The sequence below is a fragment of the Schistocerca americana genome, chromosome 2 (genome assembly GCF_021461395.2).
Source record: "Schistocerca americana isolate TAMUIC-IGC-003095 chromosome 2, iqSchAmer2.1, whole genome shotgun sequence".
NCBI lineage: Eukaryota > Metazoa > Arthropoda > Insecta > Orthoptera > Acrididae > Schistocerca > Schistocerca americana.
In genome coordinates, this window is record NC_060120.1 from 953,509,924 (window position 1) to 953,530,833 (window position 20,910).

The window sequence follows — 20,910 nt, forward strand, 5'->3', positions numbered from 1 at the left end:
TGTATCGGACATTTGTAAAGAGGCAGAAACGTAGGTCAATAGGAATTCAAAATTGGTTTCCTGATTCGAAAGTGATTTTCGGAGGTGTTTTCGTTCTCTTCCGATAGTTCTTTTAACGTTGTGTTTAATAGCCACTAATGATTTCTATCAGGAATGTATTTCCGTGTCGAGTATTTTTTGTGGGAGAGGGGAAAGAGAAGTTCTGTCTTGTCTTCATTGACCGTAACGTACATTACATTAATACTTGTTCCATATATCGTGAATACAACATTTCGTAATGATGTGGAACCTGTCAGTTTAACATAAGTTTTCATTACACAATTATTTTTCTTTTTTTTTTCACAGTTACTACTTCACATCTAAAAATTCGTCTATTGAGCAGGCTCTCCAGCTATCAGTGGTCTCACTGTGCTAAGAGAACTTCCAGTTCCGCGTATGGAACTCTTACTGGCCTCCGAAGCGTTTAGTGCGGTGGATGTATGTGCAAGTTTTCGTTGCCTATGGAAACCCAGCTTTTATCCAGCGAACTCTATTCTCGGATTGGATAATCTTTGGCGTTGCGGAGTCGATTTTCATCTTTGATAGGTATTGGGGAAGTGGTAGGCGCTACTGTATGCGCATTTTATGATGTGATTTGGTTATGCGTGCTTTATGTGTAATAGTGTAGCATTGTGCTGCATTTCTTATTAAGTTGGAGAACTGAGACGAGCATTATCGTAATTTGGATGGAAGGCAAGTAGTACGTGTATGTACGCTTGTTTATTCAAATACACATCGATTTGCATCGTAGTGAGGACTGAAAAGAACCGATGCTCTTTAGTGTTTGTTTTTGACAGGGGATTATGAATATTGAAGGAAAATTCATACAATGTCATAGTGTTCTTGCTGTTTCAGTACAGTCCAATTCGGAGAGATTGTTGTTTTTCAGGGTTTCGCATATGTCGCCATTACCGGTTAATACTGAATTAATGTATTGAGCGCATTTCCAAGATTCTTTCCTCGTTTTTTTTTTTTTATATATATATAATTAGTTTTCGGGTCTTGCTGTATGCTATATCTTTTTTTTATGTTTCTTATTTAAGGCCTAATTAACCCGACAAACATATCACTGAAGATCATTCCTGAATAGCAGTGTCTGTGTAATCTCCGTATGGAATAAAAACGCCTAAGCAGAACTTCCCCGCAACTCAAAGATTGTTTTTAAGAGACACTTTCATATTCAACGTTGGCCGTGTTATCTTACGCTTTATGTGCGTAACTCGTACATCATTGCTTATAAGGAAAGAGCCTTTGTCTAATACCTGTTTTGGTTTAGTCCCTGCGATATCTGGATAGTGAGAGATGTGGCGGTATATAGACTTGAGAAAGTTACGCGATGTCTGTTTTATTAAAGTTGAAATTTTTCTGACAACATTCTGAGCTAATTAAAATTTTAATGTTGTGACAGTACAGTTTTTCCATTACTTTTCTACATAACTTGAAGTAGGCCTTATTAGTTATGCCCCCAAGGACAGACTTAGTAAATAAGTAACTGTAATGCTTGTGGGTGCGTTTTGATGTTTGTTAGACTTATGTATGCCATAGCAACATAAAAATGTCAATGGAATGTGTCACTTCATAATTTATATATATTATACAGTATGTCATCAGGTTATTCCCTCAATGGATTTACTCATGCTGATAAGGTGATGTCTTTTGGTCTGTTCTGAAACAAAATATTCAGAGCCATTCCAAACAGTTTTCATGCTGTATCCAAATTCAGCTCTGATATGTAGTTTGATTAAATGGAAAGTGTGAAGGAAGGAAATTGACATTTAATATCTCATCAGAGTATTGTCATTAAACTGTAGATTCGCATTTGACATTCATATTTTCATAATTTGAAATACTGTCGTTCTGTTCAGGTATCAGTTATATTTTATGTAATGAGATTTTTGTGGGCAGCTTACACTGAAAGCCAGAAAGCGAGCTGATGTTCCCAGTTATAGGGCAATAACGAGGATTGATTTTCGTCTAATGCCTTTGTTTTCAGAGGCTTGGGAAAGGAGGTGGGTCACCTTTCAACCTTTCCAGTGTATCACAGGAATCTCAAGTTTGGTATAGTGTCAATGTTCACAGTATAATAGGTGAGAATTACTTGCTCTCCATTACTGATTTATTAGGAGCATTGCTATCCAAATTATTTGGTTCATGCTGTGCAAAGCTAAAGCTGATTTTTGTTTTGAGCACTATATTTTTGTTGCAGTAATTAAGGGTCATTGCATGTGTACACACACACACACACACACACACACACACACACACACAGTCTCAGGCAACTGAAACAACACTGTGTGTGTATGTGTGTGTGTTTGTTGGCAAAGGCCTTAATGGCCAAAAGCTTTATTCGTGACAGTCTTTTTGTTGTGCCTATCTGTGACTCAGCATCTCTGCTCTATGTTGAGTAACAACTTTCCTTTTCATGTAAGTTATAACAAGGAAATTGAGTTCATTTGAAGTGTTTTTAAACAGCTTTCATGTGATATAAAACATAATTAGATGAAATTATATATTCATTCAATAAATAAGAACATTATTATTCAATTTTCTGAAGTTAGAAAAAGCTGTATTTTTAAAATTATCAAATTCTGTTTTCCTGTACATATTCTGAAAGTTTGGACTTGGGATGAGCATGGATCACTATCAAAAGTGATTTTATGTTTAAGCTGGTGCTGTAAAACACCTTCAGAGATTAACTTATTTAAAATATTAGGCCACTTTGTATCAGCTATGTGTTGTTGTAAAACTAATCGAGGACATCAAAATAAAATAGAAGAGGTAGTAAAAAAAAATTGCCTAATCAATGTTGAATTATGAAGTAAAAGTTGCAGGCATTGAAAAATATCAGTACAGCTGGAAATCAGAGATAAACTGAAACTCAGTTATTTATTAGTTCTTGTTGATTATTTAGATGAGTTATATTTGTCCAGTTCATCCCGCCGCCAGTCAGTCAGTTAGTTTGTTACATGTCAGCATTGTTGCATAGCATAATTTATATGTTCACCTTGTAACAGTCTGAGGGTTCAGGATTGCCATTAGTTCCCTGCTACTTATTTAAAAAGTGTCTGCATGACTAAGGAATGTGAAAGATCTGAAGTTCCATGTGTATGCAAGAGGCTAACAGTTATTTATTTTTTCCAACTACAGAGCCTAACCTCAAGTGTCCATTAAATTCACAAGTTGCAGTATATCCTCTGATGTCATCAGACAATATTGGATCACTTCCAAATACACTTTAGTTATTATTTTTCCATGCTTCCAGGAATAATGCTGTGAAGCTTTTGTGTCCCCCAATTGTGCAACATTTCTCAAATCTCCCTGTGAGTTTCAACTCTTCCTTTTGATAATGTTCCATAGTAGTATACTTTGGCGAACACACAGTTATTCGTGTGTCATGATTTGATCGGTGTACAGGTGTTGCAGACTTTCTCGGGCAACCAGTCCTTGACTGTTCCCAACACCACCAGCTCCATTACTATGAGAGGTGGTTGACAAATGCCATTGAGCTTAAATTTGGAAATCATCTTCATGATGGTAAAGGTTGAAGTTCTTTCTATTTTTGTACGAAGATGCCCCTCCATCAGAGAAGTAATATATTTTATGATATTTTATTAAATTTTTGGGTCAGAAAGTCAGTCAAGTAGAACTGGAACAGATGCACATCAACAGTGGCATGTGTGAGGCATTATGATACAACAACAAAGGCTTGTGAGCTCAAGTTTATCTCCATCTTCTTTAAGCTCATTTTCACTCTTTCAAGGATTTAATTCGTCAAAGAAAAGAATCAATCTTGTGTCTGTGTGGTCGGAAAACTTAGGGAAATGATTAAACCACAGTCAGTTTTTTACATCCACAAGCACCATTCACATCTTTCACATTCCCCAGTCATGGAGACAGTCTTTCCATAAACAGAACGGGTCTGAAGACAATCTTGAATTCTCAAACTGCTACCAAGTGAACATATACACCGCATTGAATAGGACTGGTATGACTCGACTAAATACATAACAAGAACTAGTAACTGACTGACTTTAGGCTTACCTCTAGTATTCAGCTGCACTGTTACTTTTAAAAAAAGATTAGCAACTTTTACTTCTAACTCAACACTGATAAGGCAAATTTTTTTTCTGGCTGTCTGTTCAAAGTCCAAAATCCATGTCCACATTTAGCTAGACAATAACATATAGCTGATGAGAAGTAGGCCCCATATTTAAAATAAATTAATTTAATTTTTGAAGATATGTTACAAGACCAGCTTAAACATAAAATTACGTTTGATAGTGATCCCATGCTCATCACAAGCTGAAGCTTTCAGAATATGCAGGGGAAAAAAGAGTATCTTTCACATATATTTTTTTAAGAATTTTAAAAATAGTTTTTCAAAATTCAGAAAATTCAATGAGGATATTTTTATAAAAATGAGTATATAATTTCAGCTAATTATGTTTCATACCATATGAAATCCCTTTAATAAAGCTTTCAAATGAGCTCAGTTTCAGCTTAACTGGAGTGCAAGTTGTGAACAGATCAACATTGTTCCACATGCTGAAAATTTGTGTGGTTTTTTTTTTTCCCACCCATTATTCAGCAACATTTCATCAGAGAAATGTGAAAAAATGTTTTGTGTTACTAGTTACGAATATTACTTGCATACTTAATTTCAAAAGGGTCAGGTTGTAGTACTTGTTGGTTTGAAATCAATTAACCCTTAACATTTATTGAGACAAGCAAGTATTATCATCCAATTAAAAGATTCTGCATATAAATATACTATAAACCACTTGGAACAGTCTCTAAAAGCATTGCTTCAACCTTAATGGTTGTACATAGGGCAGTTTTCAGAAAACCCATTGGGGTATATTCCAACACTGGTGATACTTACCCCAGTAAAAAAGTTCATTTAAAGAAAATACATTACAGTATTGAACGAGAATTTCATGGTATGAATAAGTGGTTTTCTTTTAGATTTGAATAACGTGATGTAAGCTTACAGAATGAAGTATACTAAACTGGAATTGAGTGGAAATTTAAAGCAGAAAAGATGTGTCATTAGAAGTGCTGAGGATCCGAATGAGTCTGTAAAATTCTTTATTTTACAGATTTAAAAAAATTGACTCCTCCAGTTGATCTTAGGCCGAGCTTTCATAATTCAAAACCATCATCGAAAAATGTAATCATTCAAAGTGTAGACCAATAATAGGCCTACAAGCTTTGTGGTTATGTTATCAAAAGTTCAAATATGAACTGTGGACTGACAAACCAGTATCCCAGCTTTCATATGAATTGCAGAACAGTGGGGCTACATCACACAAAGTAGTTGGGATGCAAAGAATGCAACTTTAATTGATGTGTCTAGGCTTTAATTAGACAGCACAAACAGCTCACATTTTGAAAACCTGGAAATACCAGCTCATCTAGAGTAGCAGTTTTTACTGCAGCAAAATCATAGATTCTCCCTGCACCTGCCCACCCCACAATAATGAGAGGTATTCATTCAGTTGATTTTTTAAAGCACCAACTTGGATGAGACAGTAGTCTCAGTCATACTTAAAACACTCAGTGTTTGCTAAGTTGCCTAAAGTTGTATAGATAGAACATGGTTCATTGAAGTGTGAATAATTGTCAGTGGTTTGTGACATGAGTCCCTCTCCCCAGTATTTGTATTTATCAGGTTGACATTCTGTGTTATTTAAGGCACCTGAATGTTGTTTGGTCTTATTCAACAATCCCAGAAGCACATGTATGACCGGCACCTTGTTTCAAAAGTAATAATACCTACATGCAGGCAGTGTTGAAGAAAAGAACCAAGTTAATTGTCTGAGGAACATTACACTCTTGATACAATACTGTGTCCAAGGGAAAATAGTAGATTGTTAATAATGTAGTCTGTCTTCACTCTAGTTGCAGCTCTGGGTATAGGACTATCACGATTATTTTGGAGAGGTCTAAATTAACTTAGCCAACTCTGTTTGCAGTTTTTATCATCAGGTGCTGCATTTTTTACCTACCCATAATGTCATTATTGGGTGTTAAATCAATAAAATACATTTGGGGGATGAAAAACGTTTAAAGGTATCCCATCTATGGAATTATATTTATAAAATACTTTTGGCCAATACAAAAGAGTTTAAAAGTATCCCAACTACTGTTGAAAAGTGTCATCATAGAGATAAAATTTAGCAATTGTATGTGTCAACTGAACTGTTAATTTTGTTCAGTACTTTATTCCTAGCAACAATTTGTATTCTGAAATTTGTTGAAATGTGCCTTCCTCTCTTATTATTTGACATACGGTAAATTGTATTTTTAATATATTGTGTTAAGGAATCTAGTTTTAAATCTGTCAGTAAACTAGTCTTTAATTGGAGAGGGCAGGGTCTAAACAGTAATACTGAAGGTACAAATACCACTGATCTGCATTGAGCCATGTTCTCATCAAAATGATGGACATAAATCACTCCCCAACATCCAGTATGCATAAAATTTGCACCATAACAAGAATTATTAGTTCTTATCATGACACATATGTTGACTTTCCCATTTCAAAACCACACCGTCACCTTTCGATCGTGACTAAACCTTGGACAATGTTGTAGCGCAGTCTGTTGCCTCAATCTGCATTTCCAAAATAATAATATGGACACAGAATAGATATTGTCAGTGTTCTGTTCATGCTTGTACGATATCACACTCTACAAGATCTATATCTAACAGGTCACGTGGTATCATTAGATTCATTTGATCCTTCAAAACGTTACTCTAGCCCATTTTTGTCCCATAGTTTTTAATTTCGCAATGACTATTTACTTTTTTTTGTTTCTCATTAGGATCATTTTAGGTGGATAGTTAGTAGTAGAGCTAATCTCTTATTAAATGGGTGCCAAAATGTAATGCATACAAGTAGCTATGGTGTTGGAGAAAGCTTAAAGGAGGACAAATTCACAAAAATTTGCTGATAAAATGTCAGTTGTTGCTCTGGAGCAATGAACTGCAATACAGATCATTACAATTCTCAAAAGCATTTTATCTTCTGGGTGGAGGTCTGAGTGAAGATGAATCTTTAAGCAAAGAAAATAGTCAAAATATTTCTTGTGTATGCTCTTCTGCAGCCTCAAAAATGTGTGAAATGCATATTATTGTAATAGTAATCTTCCAGGGCTCCTCTTTTTATATTTTATTTACCGCTACTGTGAGTAAAAAGTACACTCAGAACCACTAGCTGTAAATAAAATATGAAGAAAAGCAATCTTGGAAAATTCCTCACAAACTGGAAAGTTTTCAGTAAGACAGCTGAACAGTTGTATTACTTACTGAAAGCTTTAGAAAATAGGTCTTCGTAAATTACTTGTGGTATGAATTGTGGGGACCAGAATTTGAGCCAGTCAAAGAGAAAACTGTAAGCATGTTCTCCTTCTAAATACTGTTATTTCATACACATTTCTTACATCAACTTTCCTTATAATTCTAATTTATGTGTGATTGAGGTAAAGCATTTTGAAACTTGGGGTTTTAAGGGATTAACATGTTTGTCTATGAAATCTTGTTAAAGCTTCAAAGAAAATGCAGTTAAAACTCCTTTGTTACAGGTTACATGTGTGTTGGAAGCATTTAATAAATATGGATTGTGCAATTAAACTTGAACAGTCATCTAGTAGTGAAAGCACTTCAGTGGTCCCCAAAAGTGATGAAATCTCACTGAGCAGTGAGCCTAGCACATCCCTGAAAGAAACTGAAACAACTGATGACACAAATAATCTAAATGAAGGTCAACAGGCAACTGAAAAGAGTGAAACTGACGCATGTGCACAAAATGCAAATGCCACAAATGAGAGTAATACAGAGTCATGCACAAATAATTTGAATGGTGACCAGAATGAGAACAGTCTCGCTGGAAAGCCTGTTAAGAGTGAAAGCTCATGTTCATCTAATGTCATCTGTAATATAGAAGCAGATGTCCTCCCTGTTGTTGATTCCAAGGCTGATTACAGAAGCAAGTGCAGTTTATCAGAAGATTCTGAGGATGATTCGAGTAGTTGGGAAGATGAGGATTCAGACAGCAGCACAAGCAATAGTGATGATAGTGATAGTAGTAGCAGCAGCAGCTCAGTTTCAAGCTCTTCTTTGGCCTCTGGAGAAGATTCAGATTTTGACATGTAAGTGCATTTTCGCATGTGGCATAAATTTCTATATCTGAATTTTCTGTTCATAGATGTTGTACAGTACCACTTCTTTAACTACAAATATATCTTGTTACTAGCTTCAATACTGAGACAACCAGTAAAGGGCCACCAAGAACTAGAGGAGAATTGACATTAGATGATCTCCCACCAATACAGAATCTGCACATTACTGTGCCAAAGAATGAATGCTTGGAAATTGGAACAATAACAAGTATTGTAGAACAGCTAGGTAAGCACTCCATAGAATACTTACATCCAACTATATTGAGGTATCCTTCTGGTTTACATGTGGGTGTTGTGTGTGCCAGCAGTAAAGTGCCAGTCTACAAATCCAATTGGCTTGAGTTCAATTCCTATTCAGTCATAGAAATTTTGTCACTTATCACTTCTTTCAACTCTGAAAGTGAGCACCGGCCACTTAAGATAAATATGGTGCCAAATAAACCAGCCATTTATGCTATTATATAAAGTGTCACTACCACATATGTAAGTGATATATCTTCAAGAGTGATACACACTAAAAAAAAGTCCAAGTTTCAAGATTTATTTTTTGTTTTTACATTAGTTCTTCAGTAAATTACAAATTTTAAAATAATGACAGAAAGTATAATTCTTTTAAAAAAATGAAGTATGAGATGAATTAGACAGATAGCAAGATGTCCATGTATTGTTCTCATATGCAGTGAGTCCAGTTTTTGAGCAGTAGATGGCTTGCATGCAGAGAAAATTGCAGTCCGTCTTGTACTCAGGTGCTGGCTTTTTTAACACAAAGTTGTGGCCAGAGCTGTGACCACAAAGTGTTAATGTTAAAAATGTAATTAAGTGGTTTAGAGTCCATCTCCTCTTGTATCTGGCTTGATGATTGTTTGTCAGTCAGAGAAAGATGAGGGCATACTGCCTCAAGTAAGAGGATCCTGCCTAGTAAAGCATGATTCAAACAAACCTTCTAAGTCGAGGACATTGTTGTCTTTTATGAATTTATAAAGGTAAGTTAATGCCAGTTGCTATAAAAGAAACACTAATATTGTCTTACAGTCATATAAATGTTACAACAATTGAATAATTTGACACATGGAGTAATGATGATGATAATGAAAATTCTTAAGCTATTTAATTTCGGGATACTAATAATGGAAGGAAAGGAGGACAGGCAATGTTATTAGAGCCATGCCAGCAGTTCCTTAGATTGGTTTGAGAGCTGAATAAGATGTAAATAAGTGTCTGGGCCAGAAAATTTTCCTGAGTCCCTATAGTGAAAAATGTATACCTTATATTCCATTTATTTTAGTCAGAGGACAGCACTTACCACTTGGTAATTTGCCAAGTGAAAAATTCTTCAGTGGAGGCTTGAAAATTGTGCTTATCAGTAATGGCTTTCAGCTCGTGTAACAGACCTGTTGAAATTGTGTGCTGCAGAATAAGTTTTCAGAGTGACATTGCGAGTGGTCTGTGGACTATAAAAGGGATGTGGAAAATAAAATTCTCGGTTGCGTCCAGAGATATGAAAGGGCCTATAGAAACAAATTTTTCAGTGTTTCTTAAAACCCGATGAAAAGGTTGTTGGGTGCAAAACTAAACTATACATGGCATTCAGTCCAAATGATACCTTTTTCTTCTTAGATTTCTCTTTCTCACAATAGGATCAACTAGATGCTTTCCACTTTCCTCTATTCTGTGCCTCGTCCTCAGTCTGCTGGCAATTTCATGAACTTTAATGTTGTTCAGCATTTTAAGTCATCTTCCTCTCTTTTTAGATCTTTCCTTCAATTCCTCTTGATTTGCAGAGAGTTTTTTTTCGCAATACATGCCTCAGGCAAGATGTTTTTCCTAATTATTATAATTTGCATATTCTTCCCTGTCCTATTCTTAGAAGCACTTCATTTGTTATTCAGTGATTCCGTTTCACTTTCAGCATTTTTCCATCGTAGCCACACTTCAAAACTGTCGAAGTATTCTTCTCTTTCTTTTTGGCCATCCGTTATTTGCTGTCATATAATACTACACTCGTGACAAAATGCTTGGCAAGCCTTTCTTTTAATTTGATTGGAATTCTTTTTTTGTAAACAGACCATTCACCTTTTCTAAAGTTCTTTTGTCCATAGAGATTCTAATTCTTGTTTCTTACACATTTTCTATCATCAAACTTCCTGAGTACCTAAGATTTGTTGCAAGGTCTTTCATTCCAATGATTTTTTTGTCATGTTTGCTGATTCTTACCACTTTGGTCCCTCCTTCATTTACTCTCACTCCATAATCTTTTTCTGATCCTGTGCATAATAATTGTAGTTCTTCTAATTCTGTTAATGCCACTTTATCATCTGCATACTTAATTTTGTTTATGCCATCTCCTCCTCCTCCTGTTATATTTCTTGCTTTTTATTGAGCATAATCATTGGAAAGTGTGGATGAGAAATAATACCCTTGTCTTAACACCTTTCGCAGTACTTGTCTCACCTGTTTCCTCATTGCCATTCTGTAGTACTATTTGTTTCATTTAGGGTTCCTTTTTTAGGCTTCTATACTGCTAGTCCACACCAGCAGTTTTAAAGGTCTTCCTTCATAAGGGGACTGTAGACAATTCTGTCAAATGACTTTCCCAGTCTGTAAAAGATGTACATATCTCTGTTAATTTTGGCTCTCACCACATCACAAATCTTTGTTTCAGTGTTGTTTTCCTCACATTCCAGGTCTTGCTCCAATGTTCTAGATTCTTTTCTGAACACGCTGTTATTGACATTGACATGAATACTTTGCAATTCACAGATAAGTGCTTGACAGAGGGTTTATCGAACTACCTTCGTTATTATTTCTCAGCTGCTCCTTTCTCTCTCTCTCTCTCTGTCTGTCTCTCTCTCTCTCTCTCTCTCTCTCTGTCTGTCTGTCTCTCTCTCTCTCTCTCTCTCTCTCTCTCTCTCTCTGTGTGTGTGTGTGTGTGTGTGTGTGTGTGTGTGTGTGAAGAAAAGATCATGTACATCTTTCCATGCTAGATTTGATCTCTATTATTCTGTTCGATCATTTCTCCCTATGTAGGTTGTGTCAGCAAAATATTTTTACGTTTGGAGGAGAAAGTTGGCGACTGAAATTTCATTAAAAGATCTTGTTGCAACGAAAGATGTCTTCAATGATTGCCACCCAACTTGCATACCTGTGACTTTCTGTCCCCCCCCCCCCCCCTTTTTTTTTTTTTTTTTTTTTTTTTCAGCAATACAATATGAGCTCTCCTCCTTTGAACCTTTTCTATGTACTGTCAATCCTATTCAGGGGACAGGTGGATGAGCATAGTCTACGCAGTCTCTATAGTAGTTATATTGCATCTTGTGTGTGTTCCAACAATAAAATCCAATCTTTGGTTCACCTATCTTTCCATTTTTATTGAAAACACTCTGTTTGCTAACATTTCTGTGCTCTTTTGTTCAATTCCTAAATCTTCTTTACTTTTTCTAATTTATATTGTTTTATTTTCAGTTAGATTTCCTCACACAATTTTTCGCTTGTTTCTCTCTAGCAGTATTAGTTATCTTCATTGTTCATAATTGTTTATATGGTTTTTTATCTGTAGATTGGCAATTCTTCCATTTCTACGCTACATTCATCCATTTTATGTTATATGATGTAATCCAGTCTTCCCTTCCCCCCCCACCCCCCCACCCCCATTCATTACTTCTCCAATTTCTGCTAAGACTTTCAGAATCGCATATTTAAATCTTATACCAGTTTTATAACGTCTTGGTACTTTTTGTTGAATTGGCCAGTTTTTCTTGGGTGGTTTGAGAGGAGGCATTAATTTTCCAGGATTCAACTTAACCACATCCTACACTGTTACTGGTTGCCTACTTTTCACAAGATTCAGATTATTTGTATTGCTGCCAGCAAGTTATAGTCTGTTTCAGCATTTACTGCAGAGGTTTTATTCCATAGTGTCTTGGCTTTGAATCTTTGGTTAGTTACAATACAGTCTAGTTACTATCTTGCACAATCACAAGGTACTTCCCCTGTATACAAACTTTGACTGCTCTTAAAGCAAGTAAGAGGGGTAATCAAAAAGTAACAGGAATTTTTAATTTCTCAGACTTTGTACGTCCGATTTTCATAATTCTTTTATCTTGTTGATACACATGTTCCTGAAGTTTTACATTTTCAGTTGGTTTGAGTATTTAGTTTATTGTTGGAAGTCTAATGGGGTGTGTGTGGGGGGGGGGGGTGTAACAGTGCTTGATGAATTTTTACGTTTGAAAAAGATAGATCAAAGGATTTGCATTAAATTTTTCATGAAAAAGGCATAAAGTACAGCACTGCATTCAAAATGTTAACTGTGCCTTCTGGCAAATTTACATTTAGAAAGACAAGACTTAACAAATGATATAAACATTTCAGAGATGATTGAGAACAGTGTGGAAGAAGCAAAGATAATGGTTTTGGAAAATTGCCAAACATCCATCAGAGAGGTTGCTGGTGTTATCGGCATATCTTTTGCCTTATGCCAAGCAATTTTTTCAAATGTTTTGGGCATGACATGTCGCAGGAAAGTTTTCTCAGATATTACTGAATTTGGACCAAAAACACCACCACATACACTGCTCAGGAATTGCTGAATGACGTCAAGGATCCAGAACTCCTAAAGGAGGTGATAACAGGTGATGGAATGTGGATATACAAATAAGATGCGGAAACAGAGGCCCAATCGTCCCAAATGGGAACTGCCTGAAGAACCAAGGGCGAAAAACATTAAACAAGTTTGAGCACATGTGAAGGTTCTTCTGTTTCCTTTGATTACAGTGGGATAGTGCATCATGATTTCCTGCCTTATGGTCGTACTGCCCATAAGGAATAGTACCTGGAAGTTATGTGCCGTGTGCGTGACCAATTGAAAGAAAATGATCAAAGTTATGGCAAAACCACTCATGGAAACTGCATCACGATAATGCTCCCAATCACACCTCAATGCTTATTCATGACTTTGACAAAAAACAGAACTGTTATGTTGCCTTAGCCACCATATTCGCCGGGCATTGTCTTATGCGACTTCTTTCTATTCCCGAGGTTGAAGTGAACCATGAAAGGAGGTAGTTTTGTCACCATTGATAATATAAAAACAGATTCACTGAAAGAGCTGAACAGTGTAACAAAAGGTGAGTTCTAGAAGTGCTTCCAAGGTTGGAAAAGGTGCTGGCACAAGTGTGTTATATCTGTGGGGGACTACTTTGAAGGGGACAAAGTTGATGTTGATGAATAAATAAAGATTATTTAAGAAAAACGAAGATCCTTCTGGTTATTTTTGGTCACATGACATATTTGTGATCGTCAGATTAAAGCAATCACAGGAGGCTACTAGTTTTTTGTCCTTACCATTTATGTTGCCAAGTCCATATTCCCCAATGACATTCTTCTGTTTACCTTTCTCTGCTGTGCTATTCCAGTCTCCCATCAATGATCAAAATATGCACAGGGCCACTCAGCATTTGTATTGCTAACAATGGTGTAACTTTCATATTGTTAATATCATATTTCTCTTGCATATCAATCAAACTTTGTGTGCTTTTTCCTATTTTCTTTTTTAATATTATTTTATAGTCTCCTACTTCAAATTATCTTCCTCCTCACTGCATTAGTGTTATTCTGCTGATTGGTAGGATTCTTGCCCAAGCAATTTTATGTGCCATTTAAATTTCTGTTTCATTGGATTTGCGGTTCTTGTCCACTGCAACAGTTGTACTGTTGCCTCTCCTATGAGTTTCTTTCTATATACACCTAAATTCACCCCAAAAATCTCACTGCTGTTTGGATTTGGTTTTAACCAGCTATCTATAGCCAGTATTATGTTATTTCCACTACATTTCACTCTAATCGTGCCACAAAGTGTCTGTCAGTGGCGAGTGACATAAGAGGAAAGTACCCTGTGCTCATGTGCAGCTCAAGTAGTGAAGTCCTAGCAGCAACATCAACTATGCCTAGGGGGCCAACATTGGCAGTTCAGATTGTAGTGTTGACACCAGCCGACAACCACAAGGTATTGTGACCTTTCATGGTCCACGTGTAGTAAGAGAATGCTTTGGTGGTTGATCACTAGGATTTTGATGGTTTCTGTCAGTATTGTTGTTTTGGTCTTCAGTCCAGAGACTGGTTTGATGCAACCTTCCCTGCTACTCTATCCTGCACAAGCTTTTTCATCTCCAAGTAACTATTGCGACCTACATCCTTCTGAATCTGCTTAGTTTATTCATATGTTGGTCTCCCTCTATGGTTTTTACCCTCCACACTGATCCCTTGATGCCTCAGTCTTACACTAATACAATGGTAATTGTATGGACTGTATGGAGTCACCTAATCTAAAAAGAAACCTCATGTGCACCACACACTTAACAGCTATCTGGGTAGCAGCCTCTGATGTTTAGTACATCCCTAAATTGTTTAGCATAATAGTGCAGTTCACAACTTATGCTCCAAGTCTGGGAAGTTGCAGCCTACCACATTACAGATTCTTCAGAGTTTTGGGTTCAAGATTTCAGCTGAGCTCAAAACCAGAAAAGCTACCATCAGTAATGAGGAGACACTACAAATTGTGAACTTCATTGAAATTGTGAGATCAAGGTGGATCTTCTCGACCTCCTCCATGGAATGATCGAAGTAGGGCAGCAGAGCCCAGATAGGTACCACAGATTGCAACATGATTCACAATCAGCAGTTGGTTGCAACCTATTCTCTCTGGTGGTTGGCACAGTTTCTTCAAAAAGTTAATTGCGGCCTCCCGTCATACACAATAAGTGCACAAGGGGATCTGTATCTGTTTATGCCATTTCCTTAAGGGGTACTATTCACCATATGTCTGAACTGCTGACAATTAAGTTCCACTATCCCTTTCCCAGTATAAATCAGGTTTCCGAACAGATGAAATTGGGTGCACTAACTCAGTTTCAGTGGGAGGCTATACTTCAAACTTAGAGTCTAGGGGATGGGGTGTAGTACCCAGAGTCTTCTCTGGCCCCTGCCTCCCACGCACATGGTTTCTTGGCCTAACATTGGCATGCTGCCCACATTAGAATCGACGAGTGGTGATAGGTCCTGTATGTCCTAGAGGGAGACAGTATTCACAGGAGCGTAGTGTATGTGAGGTACATTTGGTGTATTTGCTATGTAGCTCCCAGTAACCCACACAATGCCATTCTTTCTCTCCTGTTTTGCATTTGCAGTCTCGTTAGGGAGCAGATATAGAATATCACTGTAAGAATCCCCATTTTCAAACTAGTTGTCTGTGAGTAACGCCACATATTATCCGAATTGAATGTTTGACAAAAATATGTGTATGGAGCAATTTGTTGCAAAGTATTATGTCATATGAAATCAGGGTAAGCATAGTAACCTGCCAGAGTCTATTGTCGTTAACAGTGGAAAAATATTGTGAATGGTTAGGGTAGCTGTATTTAACTTCTGTAAGTGACACAAATATGCATGTTTAGTTAGCTTCCCACCTATCCTCAGTTACAAAATTTTCCGCTTCCATTATGTTGCCCCCACTGTAATAGACTAGCATATTTATTTGCTGCATTCGTTTTAAGAATTAAATGTATTGTTGTATTCTGGTTGTGAATTTGCCAGCTGTGAATGAGGGACTGATTCCTATCAGGCACATTATTTGCTTTATTAGTTAATTACTGATATGAATCTTAAGTTTTGTTTTTATCTTCTACAAATAATATTCTTGGGTCTCCTGACAAGTCAGTTCCAGTTTTACTCCAAATACTTAATTACTGATGTAGTTTTTGGGTGCTGTGTGCAGTATTGTGTGTGCTTTCATGTGGAGTGCAACCAGACTGAGGTATTGCCGGTACCATGAACCTACTTATTGGAGATTTAAATGTCTAGCACCTGCCAATACATTTTTATATGTATATCATTTTATCCCTCTGGTCCTTAGTTCTGTGAAATGTAGATCCACTCTGGTGTTTCCCATCTCTGACTGGTAATATTGATGCCAGGATCTTACTTAAGATATCCAAACCTTAACTTAATTAAATTCTCATTTTCTGTTTACTTTGTTTACCAACAAACTTATTTTGCAGGAATTTGGAGTCTGCATCGTAATTCTGGTCTTGTCATATTTCATGATTATATTATAGGCTGTGCTCAGTGACTTAAGATTTGTGTGCATTTTAAGTTAGTGTTTAGGCGCTTCAAAAATTAGTGAAGTTTTATTAGTGTTGCCATGTACTCACAGTACACTTGTTGAAGAATTGTGTTTTTTTATTTTTTGTTGGTGTAGCGTACAGTACTATCATCAAATAATTGCATCAGTAAATAACAACAGTTTGCCATCATAAATTTCATCTACATATCATAGAAAAGATAGTGTAAAAAAACTGATAAATACGAGGCAGAATTTCAGCCAATTGTTATCTTCAGATGGCAAAATGTTTAGTGCTGCCAATCCACACACAAAGGTAAAAGTGATGACATTATCCCAGCTTTCAGAACTATTAGTTCCTTCCTTGGTGAGAAGAGGGGAATAGTGGGAAGGCAGGTCACTCTGACCCCAGGATAAGAAGACTCTAAGGGGGCTACTTGTAAGCAAGTGTGGTTTTCCAGATGCTTTCGTGTGGTTTCTCGTAAATGCCAGATTTTTCTGCATCACATGTGTTGCGTAAGACTTCATGGCAACTGTCGTTGTAGGAAAGCTCGATAGGAGAAGAAATAATGAGTGAACAAGTTAGCACAACAAACAGAAGATTAATTTAATTTGTACTTCTCCAAACGTATGAAGACTCAGTACAAATAGTGCAGCAAGAAACAGAATCCAGCTATTACAACAGCAACAGTGAAGTGACAGAGCAGCGTCTGCATGGCATTCCATAGAGATGTGGTTCTGAGCATGAGTGGTACAAGTCGCTGCTGCCGGCTGTCCTATATTGTGGCAGCAGAGGCTCCTGTAAGTATGGAGGCGTGGCTCGGTGGGCATGCACAATTGGGTCCACCAGGTCCTTCACGAGTACTACCAGCATCAGGTGGAATCTTGCAATTTCATTGTTATGTTGTCCACGGGGTGATATCGATATGCCCGTGGGGTGGTGATCAACAACAAGATTCATGTGTTACATAAGAGCTTTGTGTAAAAACAACTCATCCAAGCTGTCTGTCATAAAATTAAGGATAATTAGGAATGCGCGATCAAGACATGAAATAATATTATGCTATACATGATGACAGAAGTCCTATCAAATAAATATTCAACAGATCTGATGACACAGAGTAAACATGGTGGCTACAAAGATATTCGTTAACCATAAAGACAGTGGGTTAGGCATACTGCGTGATTTTTGATTTCGATAATTTTAGTATAACTGAAAATAATCAGGATGTAAAAAAATTAAAATGAGAAAACTGGCATTAACTAGAACATTTGCTCTTCAGTAGTGCATTTTTTTACATTTTAAATCTGATGTTGTTATGTGGAAACATTGTTTTATCATATTTGCAAATACATATTCATTTTTCATCATGCAGGTATGACTGTTTCAATATTGATGAGATGTGTGCTGTAACTTTTTCCTACTGGTATCTGCCTATTTTATATACCTTCATTAGGTAGTATTGTATTGGTAGCAGTACGAAGACTGTGGTCTGCTATCATCAGTATTGTAGCACAGTAGCAGCAAATGTACAGCTGTTATGCTGTGTGTTGTTTATTGTACTGCAGTTAAGAATATTCTTTTGTGGGGAGGACTAATGAAGCTCAATGGAAGCATCATATCAGTGGTTGGCAATGAAAACCTTGTAACTCCATTTTGTGAAATTTTGCAGGTGAATCAAAATCAGTTTCTTAAAAAATAATGCAAAGTGATACAGAAAGTTACTACATGTGTAACTGAGTAGTAGAAGCATAGTTATAGATAGATAAGGGAAATGCATGCACATGCAAATCTCTCTTTGATTATAGAGTTAATGGTTACGGTAATTGAGAGTTTTCAGACAGATGGGAGTTAAGAGGTTTTTCATTGCCTACTATCGATATGTTGTTAAAAATACTACATGAGCAACTTGATGACGTAAGACTTTTTTTGCTTCTCAGTTCTTCTTGAGGATACATGGACTTACTTGCTACTCCGCACGTTTCTAGAAATGACAAAATTTTAACAGTATCTAATGTTAATTTTTATGCTTTGATTGTCAAGTAGTTTTTCATCAGTTGATATACTAGTTTATTTTGTCATATATCTGTTGGCACACACCGTTATTGTATCGCTTTACCTTCTACATTGGATATGCATTAGAGATTTATGACATACATAATTTATTTATTTAAAAATATTGCTGCATTTTATTGATTTTGCTTTTTAATAGTTGTTATACAGGCATACAAGGACACCCCTGCCCTAGATCTGGACAGTGTGCTATTTCTGAAGGAAGGAGACCTGATGTTGGGCCACATTTTTGATGTCTTTGGCCCAGTGAAGGAACCATGTTACTGTGTGAGATTCAATTCTCCACAGCACATTATAGATCATGGTGTGAAAGTTGGCATGAAAGTGTATTGTGCCCCAAGTAGGCAAGAACACTCCCGCTTTGTATTCCTCACTGAACTGTTGCGGTATGTAGAATGTTTATTAAGAATCTATCAATTAGTCACAGCTTGGTAGCTCAATTCATTAACTTTGATTGGTGATCTCGAATTCTATCATCATTTCGTTCTTTGATTTATGTATCCTTGTGGTGCACGATAGGAGCGGGGATCATCATGATAACATAATTTGTATATGGTACTCATGCAAGTAGTCTGCGGAATGTGTGGTGTAATTGAATTTTCACTGTGATGATTGTATGTATAGAATACAGTGATAAAATGGAAGTGTGTGTAAATTAAAATGGTGAGTGGTTATCCACTGAAGGTAATTCATTGCCAGTATTAAAATGATGATGTGTATGGGGCAATCACTGTCTGGTGAAAAAGTACAAGCACAGTTGTGAACAAAAACAAAAATTTACAAAATTGTAAGGAAGCAACATTGTGAACAACGTCCAGTTCACCCACAGAAGCATAACTGTGTGATGCAATAGAGAAGGTACATATCTCTAAGAGAACATATAATTATTTCATCAAGAGTAGCAACAAATCATCCTCTACATCCACATACGAGGGTTGGAACTTAAATAGTGGCAACTGTTTATTCAGAGCTGATACAAAAGAGTCACATGTTTGCACCTGTTACTGTCGTTTAAAGTAGTCACCAGCATTGTGTAGAATCCATTGCCAGTGATGTGGAAGGTGTAGTATACCGTTAGCAGAGCCTGTTCTGCTGATGGTCCGAATGGAGCGGTCTAAAGTTATGGTGATTCTCTTGTACGACTGTGATGGTGTTATCCTAATGCATTATGTTCCTCCACAGCAGACCGTCAGCGCACAGTATTGCTGTTCATTTTTGGACCATCACCTGTGACCAGCTTTGCGAAAGAAGCAGCGACACTTTCTGTGCAACCCACCCATAATTTTGCACAGCAGTGAGCGGCCGCATACAGCGCAAGCTGTGACTGCTCAGTTCGGTCAATGGGACTGGAACCTCCACCATACTACCCGGACTTAAGTCCTTGTGACTTCGATTTGATTCCGAAGATGAAGGCACCACTTCGTGACATTCGCTTCAGAATTGTTCCAGAGATACGATAGGAAGTAGACCACCATCAACAGAACAGGCTCTGCTGGCGGTATGCTACACATTCCACATCGCTAGCAATGGGTTCTACACAGTAGTGATGACTACTTTGAAGGACAGTAACAGGTGAAAACATGTAACTCTTTTGTATCTGTTGTGAGTAAATAGTTGCCACTATTTAAGTTCGAACCCTCACACATATTCCAAAAGTGCTGTAGGATGCATACAACTTGACATGATTGAGTGTTAGAGATGGCCAACACAATAGGGGCCAAAGAATTTACAGCTTCTCATAGTTGGATTAGTCACTTCCAAAGATCACATAAAATTGTGGCAAGAAAAATAACAAAATTTGTAACGAGAAACAGATCAGAGGATGAAATGATTCAAACCTAAATGATAGCTTTTATTACGAATACAAAGCATAAGATAATTACTTTTAGTGAATCTTACATTTTCAGTGCAAACAAGTCCAGTTTTCAAGAAGAAATACATGCTAAAAGAACACCATCATTCAAAGGGGGGGAAAATGTAGAGGAAACTGCACAGTCCACAACTATACTCGCACATTCATACACTATAATGCCCATAATTAGTTTGGATGGTTCATTGCTGCCTAAATTATATGTATGTCTTCAAGCATCAACTGGACATTTTGGACCGCATGTCAAAAGAACAATGTTCTATGCGAACAATTTTGTGTTAGACCCATTGAAGTTGGGAAAAGTGGGGAAATAAAAATATTACAGTTGTCGTGCATCATCCTTTTCTTCTGTTCTGTGGGAACAACTCTCTTCTAGGGTTGTGATCAGGTCATGCAAGTTCTGAGTCTTTAAAAGCTGTATTTTGAGCTCTCACCCTGAAAAAGAAGTAGAGATAATTCAAATTCTAACCTAGACAACGAATGTAATTCAACCATTAGAAAGAGGATTTCTCTGTCAGTGGAAGGCATTTTACAGGAAACTAAAAGAGAAAGTTGTGTGCAGATCACTACAGTTTCCAATCTACCACAGTGATGATATTCTCAAGTTGCAATTAGTTGTAAATTAGCA

General features: G+C 36.9%; 1 protein-coding gene across 4 annotated transcripts in view; it reads left to right on the forward strand.

The window, feature by feature from the left end:
- The first annotated feature begins 579 nt into the window (after window positions 1-579).
- Window positions 580-20,910, forward strand: part of LOC124596124 (H/ACA ribonucleoprotein complex non-core subunit NAF1) — a 37,956-nt gene continuing 17,625 nt past the window's right edge. The window contains exons 1-4 of one of the 4 annotated variants that reach the window (XM_047135142.1): window positions 580-745; window positions 7,626-8,192; window positions 8,297-8,448; window positions 18,552-18,798. In XM_047135142.1, the coding sequence (XP_046991098.1) occupies window positions 7,657-8,192; window positions 8,297-8,448; window positions 18,552-18,798 (935 nt within the window). In that variant the 5' untranslated portion in view covers window positions 580-745; window positions 7,626-7,656. Of the gene's footprint in view, window positions 746-2,032; window positions 2,127-7,625; window positions 8,193-8,296; window positions 8,449-18,551; window positions 18,799-20,910 lie in introns of those variants that run through there. The other 3 variants (XM_047135144.1, XM_047135141.1, XM_047135143.1) reach the window with 3 other exon arrangements.